This window comes from Penicillium concentricum (genome assembly GCF_028827145.1).
Source record: "Penicillium concentricum strain IBT 3081 chromosome Unknown utg000003l_segment0_segment0, whole genome shotgun sequence".
Classification (NCBI taxonomy): Eukaryota; Fungi; Ascomycota; class Eurotiomycetes; order Eurotiales; family Aspergillaceae; genus Penicillium; species Penicillium concentricum.
Window position 1 is genome coordinate 278,287 of NW_026622756.1, and position 10,417 is coordinate 288,703.

The 10,417-nt window shown below is 46.5% G+C and overlaps 1 protein-coding gene across 1 annotated transcript; it reads left to right on the forward strand.

Annotated features, from left to right (window-relative positions):
- Positions 1-457: 457 nt before the first annotated feature.
- On the forward strand, positions 458-2,476 carry N7517_007969 (uncharacterized protein; the record flags this gene model as incomplete). The annotated part of the gene is made up of 3 exons (XM_056725699.1): positions 458-482; positions 662-2,106; positions 2,186-2,476. The coding sequence occupies 3 exons, from the start codon at positions 458-460 to the stop codon at positions 2,474-2,476; spliced, it is 1,761 nt and encodes a 586-aa protein (XP_056576550.1).
- Between the last annotated feature and the right edge of the window lie 7,941 nt (positions 2,477-10,417).

A 10,417-nucleotide genomic window follows, 5' to 3' on the forward strand; every position in this document is an offset into this window, starting at 1 on the left:
ACATGATATTCGAGAATAGAAAGAAAAAAAAAAGGTAGTTGTCTACAAAATAAAGTACCAAATCCCTTATAGAAAAGTCGGTTTGCACATTTTTAAGCCCGTTTTCACCTAGATTCTAAGACATCTGAAAACCCAAAATATTGGAGGCATGCGCCAATTGTAATTCATAGAGCTCTATACAGTATTCCCCATTCCTCTTGACCCTATGAATATCATAGATCATAGGTAACAGTATACCTCACCAAGTCACACCTTGGGACAAATGTTCCCGAAATTCCCCACCACAAAAGTCCCCTTTCAACCTTCTTTCATCTCTCTTATGGGAGTTTCTTTCGACTCTGTTTATTTATTAGTTCTGCCTTTCTGTCTTTCCGCCTTCCTGTTTCCCCTTCCCATGTGACCTTAGGGACTGGAACTTTGCGATAATCGTGCATTTGCATTTGCATTACTGTTAGAAATGTTTGGCTGGGGTTCTGGGCTGGGTAAGCAAATTCTTCCTTTTTGTTCCTTTTGGTTACCCCTCGATGGGTTTCCCCCCCGCCATTACCCCCTGTGGCGTTGAAATGTCAAGTTCACCTGGCTTGGGGGCGCGCGTGACCTAAAGTCCTATCCTTGAGTTGGAGATGGATCATCACATTGGTATCAAGCTGACACTTTGCAGCCTTGCCCTCCGCCACTTCAGAGCCGGAGAAGGAACGCAGACCCCCCGCAGACCCGACACCTCTCGATTTCCCCGTCTACAACCTATCCAAGGTCCTCGAAAATGAGTCGGAGTCAAGACTTATGGAGATGTCCGAGCTTCTGGCCAACATCAAACGCCCACAGGACATCTGCATAGAGCGCTTCAAGCCGTTGAACCTGCAATTGGACACGGACGTCGAAGTCGCCAACATGATCCCTGAAGACCACTCGCACCCCCTCGCCCCCTTGCCATGGGAAGATACCACCGAACCGACGGAAGACAACCCCCAACCGTTGATGGACAACGGAGCCCCGTATCCATCAAAGGAACGATACGAAATCCTGGAAAAAGAGCTGGCATTGGACAATGACGACGCCTTCCGCGAGGTGGCTCGATTGCCGCCGCGTGAGGGTCGCAGCCGTGTTCGTATAACGCAGTCGAGGAAGTTCTGGACGGGATTGGAGCGCATGGCTCAATACTGGGATACTAGCCTAGACAATTACTACGAGCGCCCGGCAACCCCCGAGCCGACACCATCTGAGAGGGAGCGGGCCGGGGATGACACAATGCAGATGGATGCCGAGGATTCCAAGAGCAGGTACTCTCTGACAGACGGCCCAATGGACCTGGATGAAGCACAGACAGCCGCGCCTTTGAGCAATAACGCTGTTGGCGATGGACATCAACCCTCTGTTCCTGTGTACACGGGCCGCCGAATTGGCAACGGGGCCGAGATGCCTGATGAAATGCGTGACGAGACAATCCGATCCTTCGTGGAGATGGTCGCATGGCCATTCGGATGCCAGGTCACGGCCCCCACGCTCCCACCACGGTTGACCACCAAGAACCTCCTGTTCCCCGTCCGACAAACATTCCAGTCCTCACGGTCCCCGCGAGATCGCCAGATTGCGCGGAGCGGCATGCTCGAAGGCCCCGTTCTCATCTCGCAGTGTCGATCCGAGACTTCTTTCCGCACTGCGGACAATACTCCCGGAACCGGGATTGGCGAGGTAAGTGATTTATTCCGCGAAGTGGGCGGTATGCTTCTCGCGGCGCAAGAGCGTGCCCGCGAAGGCGCAGTGGAGAAGCGACCCGGCGAAGGCAAATGGTGGACCATGGAGCCTCGCTTCGGAGGCGCCCCCAACGACGGGATCCTGGATGATCTCATTAACAAGGGACACGGGATGTCCCTGCCAGACTCGATGATGGAAGAGATCAGGCCATCTGCCCAGGAGGCGGAGAGCGATTCCAAGCGCCACAAGTTTGAGCATCCGTTTGTCACGTCTCTCTCCCGGAAACCGAGTGCTATGCGCAGACTTACTAGCAGTGAAAAGTGGAAGATCCTGCAGCCTGGACCTAGTCTTTGGGATAAGCGGATGAGCTATTTGCAGATAGGCAAGGTCCAGGAGAGCCCGTTTGACGATGTACGCATACCCTGCCTTGTTTCTTGAGACTGAATGTGCATTGTACGGCCAGATAGTGCTAACCCTCCATTTCTTGCAGATTTACATGATCTCTTCTATCAACCACCACATCTCAATCCTCCACCTCCGCGTCCACAGGCGGTATTTGGACATCCTCACCAACGGCGACAGCACCTTCCCGGCAACCGAAGGTGAGCCGTGGCATGTGTTGAAGCTGCAGAGGACTAGATGGTTCGACCTGCTCGATGCCAACGACCGCATAGAAGCGCTGAAGGGTGTATGGCAACTGTTCCAACACCAGCTAAGACAGATACATCGCGAAGGCGACGTCCCAGTCCCGATAGAATTACCTCTAGATTGTCCATTATAGAGCATGCATGATGGTGTCCGCGGTGACATGCTTTTGACTCTCTGGCCGTCAATGGCCTTTCTCAAGCGATGCATCTTGTACATACGGCGCAGCAATCTTCGGTTCTTTTCTCGTTTGCTGTGCCAATCTCCACCTCGTTCTTTTATCCATACCCATCACCAATGACAGACTACATTGACTATTTACAATCTTGAATATACTGGCATCTGATGGGCTATTTATACCGGATACTACGTGCTCTTTTCTTTTGAAGGTGATTAGGGAGTAGGGGTGTTGTGGTGTTCTTTGACATGCCACGCAATGGTTTATAGATTTATTGATAGGCTTTTGTGAACAACTTGGTTTGATATAAAGCATATTTATGAGTCGATTGAACTATCATGAGGGAATCCAATTGTGACCACGAACCATCTATACCTGATTTTGAAGTATTTAGATCCAGAGAATGTGTGCCCCTTCAATAAATATCTCGTTCTCTACTATGGTACCTAATATCTATTCCAGTTCCATCTACAACATACATACCGACATACTCCGTAATACAATGCGTCTGAAAATCCACCTCGTTCTAACCCTTAGTACTTTTGCCAAAGTCACGACCTCTTTCAATCCTCATTCCAAACAAAACCATACCTCGCACCCTCATCTCCCATGAAACAACAAAACCAACGCCCCGGACATATTCGGTGCTAAACCCCATGACCTCACACAATCATCGTCAAATCTCGCAATACGCCAAAAATGAAAGAAGAGAAAAAAACGAGAGCGGTCCAGACCGGGCAAAACCCGACGAAAATGTGATATATCAACATGATAGTCCCCCTAAATCTGCTTCGGTCTCTGTATGGCGTAGATGGTGGGAGAGTGGAGCAGGACTAATTGGCTAAGGGGCGCTGAGGCCCTTTGTGGTGTTATTTCCCGATTTTCCGTTCTAGGTATACAGAGTAGGAATATGTATTATATATTGTACGGATACAATCTATATATCTACCTCATAGGTGAATGTCTTCCATGTGACTCTAAGACGTATCAGGAAATGTAGAGATCTCTTTCCATGTCGGAGACTTTCTAAGTTCTTGGCTGTCTGAGCGGGTGCAACGTATATTTGCAATACCGAAGACTAATTTCCGAACTACTTACTATACAGAGGTACTTCTAGTACTGAGTTAGGAGTTTCTTATGGGGCACGTTGCAGAAGTCCGGGCTTGACAGATCCGACTTTCCCTCCCGTAACTTTCCAGGTTACGGGGTTCGCTTATTGCGACAGGACTGGAACTGTATATACGGAGTATACGGAGTACAATATATGTAATCCGTACATGTACTCTGTACTCCGTGCATGGCTGTGAGCTGGCTGGTTGCGGTGAGAGTAGCATATGGCAATGGATCTTCATTTGGCTTTTTTTTTCTTCTACATAGGGTTTGACAGGTCTTTGGTGTGGTGAGATAGCAGCTGGTTGGATGTCTTGAAAAGAAGGAAATATCACGGAAGAAGCAAGAATATGCAGAGGGATTTATCTGTCGATGGGGTTGGTTTGATGCTAGTTTCCGTGTATATTGTTTAAGAAGTATATACGTCAACGAATCTGGAGGTGATGATATGAACATCGAATAGTCAAGCATTGACCATTCAATGTCAACCTTGAAATGCTAAGAAAAGTCCGAGCCACAGTGTTAAGGCTAAATTACTCCGTAATACTCCGTATTATACCTCTATAAATCCCATCATCCAATAAAACCACCAAGTTACGCTCCATACATATTAGTCTCGCCCAATCAAACTCCAACCCCCCCAAAACCCGAGCATCGACAACCGCCAGCTGCAAATCAGATCACATCACACATTTAAAGAAACCATCGCGCTTGGTGCGCTTTATCAAAACAAACCCCAAATATGGCATATGACCCGCTTGGCAGATCTCAAACCTACAAATAGACCTCGGTACGGGGACTGCCCAATGGGGATGAAAAAATTACAGGGTGTACCCGCTCTACTATTATTATGTACTTTGTATATAAAGACTATGTGGAGGCTGAGTGAAAAATAGAGGCTCGGGGTCCTCGGGGACCAGGACGAGCGGATCAGGCTAGGGGGTGTATGATGTACTTTTAAACATGAGCTATCCCTTGAATAGAATGTGATTGAGGGAATTGTAAAAATAAATATGGACAAGAGAGCCTTGAACTCAGTTATATTCGTGGTATAAGGAAATCCAAGATGAGACTAGGATACACTAGCCCAGGAATCTGGGTTATTTGATCTCATAGATTGAAAAGCATGCAAGTTGCTTCATCGAGGAGGTGGGGGGAGGGATGTACGTATATGTGCAAGTAAGTACCCCTGGAGGCTGTCAACAACTTCAACCCCAGACTACTGCCTAATAGAGCAATGCCTACATAAATTCTCCATACGCAACAAGCAAGCGATGAGGGTGTGCAAGACCACCTGTGTAGGAATGGTGTGCATACAGTAGGCGTGACTCCAAAACGGATTCGACTACAGCGGGTATATCGTCGCGTTTGAAATCTTTGTCCTTCACGGTAAGGTACACAGCCGCGCTAAGAGGTTGTCGGGCCGGCGGGTGATTTACTTTGGTGTGGTACGAAGTACCTTGTGTGCACACCGTACAGAGTATAGGGTAGGATAATGCTAATAGCCAATAACTTCTGACACTGGCCGACCAGTTTGGAATCCAACTGGACTCTCCTCCCCTGCCGAAAGGAAATTGATAGCAGCTCACGGGACTAGGACATCTCTGGTTGGAATACTTGACTATCTTGGAATTTTGCCGGATAGTAGGTTGAGCCTCTGCAGAACCACTGATCGGGATCAGGACGCAGGCCTTGTTCTTCGGTTTTGTCTTTTTGGGTTTTCCTTGCATCTGGCGAACGGACCAGTCGTTCATGTGAGCTCGGCCAGGTCTTCAAGCCTCAGTTGTATCCGTTGGATTGCTACTCAAGGGATGATGCAGCGTAAGGAGGTTTGTTTTTCTTATGCAACTGGCCTGATTAAGTCTTGTTCTTGACCTTGCGGAGGGCGACATTTTTGCGCGAGCTGGTGGGGCTGATGTGATGGGCAAGCGAATCGCGACGGTCGATATATGACAAGTAGGGAGGGGAAAGACAACTAGATCTCAGAGGAGTCAGAGAGTGCTCCAGTCTTGAGAGACTTAATAAGTCAGGTAGATCCTATCATGTCCACATGGAACCGAACCCACGTGGGAACGCATCAAGCCGGGCCTCAGTGACCAGGAAGGCAAGTCAGAAATCTTGACGTATCAGTTGCATAGATCAATGTGGCAATAAGACGGTCAAAGTTGAGGCGAGATCTCAACGAACGGTGAAAGTCTGTGTTGTACAATCTGTACACATCACATTTCCCTTTTGTGGAGATATGGAACCAAACCGTGTCGTGCATGCGGGGATGGGCGGAAAACGAATAACACTGGATTCCAAATTGATTGGCAGGTCTAAATCAACCTTTTAAGATGAGCCCTGGCAGACTTGCGAATCTGCGTTTGCTGTGCGAAGAAGCGGGATAGCCCTGATCGTAAAGAAGCATGCCGTGTCCCGCGAGATGCAGAGTTTCTTCTGGACTCCATCTCGATAATTCTAGTGATGATGCCCATAAAGCGCATCTAGGCTGCCCGCATAACAGATTGTATACTCCGTACAAAGTCATATGCCCATGTACTGTGGTAGAATGGAGGTGATCACATTTCAGCCGTGGCGGGCGGCACAAACCATCTGTGGCGAACGAATCACGCGCTTACATCGTCGATGAGGCCTAGTTACTCCGTAGTGATTTGATATTTCAATGGATATTGAGATATCGTATTACCATTGAATTTACTTACCAGTTGGTATTTCAACTTTGAAGCGTTATGTATGTATACCTAGGTTTCGAGGATTCTAGAAATGCAAATCAGAATATATACTCTGTAGAAGAACGCTCTACAATATTAGTGTGATCTGCTTTGGGGGATAAGACATAAAGAGAGTGGCAGACTGGGGTTGCGGTTGCAATTTGGTTCTGGACTTTGTCGTTGGCGCGTGTCAACACTCCCTTTCTGGGCTATACTTATGTACTTGCCCATCTGTGCGCTCACCAGCCCTATGATATTAAATTTAGAGACAATCACCTCAATATGATATACTGTTGATGTTAGTGTAGCACAAATCTGCTGATTTATCTTGTTCCACCCCCTATCTAGATACTGTCTGAAATGCATCGCATTTACTGCCTAGATATGCCAATTGCACATAAGAGTCTCAGTTCAATGCGAGGAACCCAGCCTACAACATATCCGCCGGCCGCTATGCAACCTTCCGTGTTGCCTCCCCTCGATATATGTGGGGATTTCTTTTGTCAAGGGAGAAGATCGCCTGCATCTTCCCCATATGGAGCCATTCCAATAGTCTTGTGAAGTGATGCTCAGTGCTGATTGGATGCAAGCTAGGTCTGCTGCATACTTATTCGGATGCTGGGGTTTCCTCAGATGCGATTGTCTCTGCAGTACTCTGAATAGTAGTATATGGCCCTAATCCTAGGTACAGAATACTTCTTAGTACTCAGTATGTAGATGGGTAGCAGCGGACCAGAATCTCAAGCCTGGCGTTGCAGTGCGAGCTTAGGAATTTAGGCTCTAAGATACCTTCATAGTAGAATTGGAACCTAGGCTATAGCATAAGTGTTCCATTTTACTCTGTACCTTATTGAGAGGCTGGATTTTGGGGTTCTTGATTGTGGATGTCATGTTGTGGTTGCCCCTTGCGTTCGCCATTGAATATCTAATGACTCGGGAAACTCTATTCTAGATACCTACATACTGCAATATGCATGGCGTGCAGTTACCATCTGCACGATATAGGCCCGTGTTATCTTGGATGCTATGTCTGTCTAGCGAAGCTCGGCTTTGGGAGAAGAATTGGGACTCAAATAGCGACAGAACAGCTGCCTAGTATTTTCCTCCCTCATTTTCTATTAGCTAGAAAGAATAGCTCGCAGGATTTGTCAATTTCCCCGATACCCACTAAAATCAAGACTTTGGGCTGCGACGCGTAGCCACCGATAATGCAGAGCTGAAAATCTAAACCAATGCGCCGCCCCGAACCCAGGAAACAAGATAGTGGAAAGAAGAGTGGAAACGGCAGATCGACAGGGCAAATCCAAATTGGAACGCAGCTTGGATCCTCACATTGAATGCTGAGTGGAAGACCCGTGATTGAAATCCATGTAACCCTGATAATAGCCCCTTAACGGTGGCAAGAACTTGTGATCCAACAGAGTGGGATGCCTTGGAATTTGCAACCAATAAGATACCATACATCATTGAAAGAATGGACTTTGCTACTAAGGTTAGGTTCGGATTGTTTTTCATTCCGAGGTTTTAACTCAGATCCCGTTCATGCACGTCAAATCCCGTGCCATTTTGAATATCCCAATGAATTTTCATTATATTACTATGTTGTATATCTTTGATACGGGGGAACTACATCCCGACATTACTTGGAGGATTCGAATCAATCAAGGAACACTCAATCAAACAAAGAAAATCATCGCCTAGAAAAGTCTTGGCTCAACGCGAATCGAGCACTATTGTACTGTAAGCCCTAAAATGGGTATCCATACTCCATACTCCGTACACTACCCTATACACCAAGGTGTACTCCACCATCCTTCAATCCTTCATCTTGTCGGCTGAAGCGGGCGACTGCACAGACAAGACACAAATTAAACGGTCCAAAGAAGCACAAAAAAAAAGACCAAAAAAACCCAGGAATGCTGGGCCAACTCTGTGTCCTTGTGCCACTTTCAGTCCGCGCGTTTGACTCGTTCAGAAGACCTCCGACTGGGGAACACCGTTGAATCTTCTGTGGTACAGAGGCCTTGAGCTGCATCCTGATCAAGCCAGGGGTAAACTGTACTACTGCCTAAGTTAGGAAGAAGAGCTAAAGCCAGGCTCCAGTATGATATCACTGTAGATGTCAATTCCACCAAAATAGTTCTAAGCCCCTGGAGTGATATTCCCGTCAACCATGGATGGAAGACGGGTAACCCCGAGCCCCCGAGGTTTCCGAATGTTCATACCGTATTTCTGGTATTTACAAATCAAATTTCGACATTCATGTTTTATATTTGTATATTGTAGTATACATATACGAAAGTACATTCCAACTTGCAGTTAAAGTGTCTTCGGATGTGTATTTGGATTAAACAGTCTGCACGGGCAGGAGCAAGGTGCCCAAAGCCCTGGGTTGATCAGCCCCGACAACCATCTCTCTGGGGAGGATAAAGTATCCCTTCAAATGACGCGTTGAAGGAGGGGCTGGACGCTTCGAACATCGCCGATCTAGAGCTGTTTATTATGCACTGATTTGAGCATCGAATTCTAACAGAGTTTTGTCTTGAGTTGATGTTTTGGAAAAGCAAGTGCCCCTTGCAAGTTGTCCGTGACCGAATCGACGGCCAGTGCGGTGTGTGTTATTGGGTGCTTGGGGCATTGAGGGATATTGAACCTGACATACATACCCCTCCATTGTTTTCGGCTATACTTTCTACGTTCTGGAAGAGAATGAATTTTGGATGTTGATCTAGATATATTCTCAGAGTACCCCGTACCCGAGTCCTGGGTACTGGGCGATCTGTGTCTGACATGGGTCATATTAGTATAATGTGAAATGGGAAACGAGCCAGAAAAAAAGAAGAAAAAGAAAAAGAAGAAAAAAAAAAAGTAATAGTAAAAACACAGCTATTATTACTTGAACTTTGACCCCTAAGTCATAAATCCAGTCCAAATCAGTATATATATCTTGTACACCACTCCCGGGTGAATTGACTTGCATGGCGCATTTCCCGGCGAAGCGGTTGACCTTCGGGCGGCAAGTTCGATCCCCGTTCCACGCGGAGGATCCTAGCTTCGATCATATAGCATAGTCTATAACATCTGGAGTGCAATCTATATTGTATCCAAAAGATGACATTAATTTCCCTTCTGCAGGGCATCTCATATTTTTCCTAGGACCCACTGTTTAAATCAAAAAAGAAAAAAAGCAGACCTGTCAACTGTAGATGTTCAGGCTATATTATATGATATAAATGGGTTAGAAAAAGCCAAAGTCATTTAATTATTTTCTTTTTAGAGGTATTTGATGATAAAGAGTAATCCAGGGAGGGGCAAACAACACCTGTCGATCCCTACAGGCGTAATTATAATGAATTTATATTATTATGTTTCCCCCTCCCCCAGTTTATATTATTTCTTCCACGAAATTTTTTTTCCTCTCTCTTTTTACATAGGACCTTATACCTTGAACTGAAACCTTCCAACTTGATATTGTCACTTGAAAATTACCAAATTACCCTAGAAATACATATATACCCCCACTCGGTATTACAATTCCAGGTACGTATTACAATACCATACCGAGGTACAGTGTGTACATTATTACTGGGTATATGTACTCCCGTACATCACCCAACCTTGGTTCATTTCCCCCTCCTTGTGGCCCAACCTGGTGTTTGAGATCTATCTGATATACAGGTGGATACTCTTTGGATTACTCTTTTTTTGCCTTGATATTTCCAGGCCTAAAGGGGGCTGGTGGGATCATCGTAATCTGACTATTTCTTTGTCTAGCTCCACACTTTGCGACATCACCGCATTTTTGCGACGGAAACTCGGAGCTTTAGGCACGCTATTTGATTCGCTTCTAACGGCGCGATCTGGTTTTCATTGTTCCAGCTTTCCTTCCAGATCCACCGATCTGCCTTTCCTTTTACTACATCCTCGCCAACCGAGAACATGTTGGTTTGAGTCCCGATTACCAAGCTAGAGTGCTTCTCAACGGTAAATTGGATACAGTGCCAACGACCCGGGCTAGTTGCGACACGGCGCCTGGAAGCTTCAACTCCCTCAGACCCGGACCCTCCATCTTACA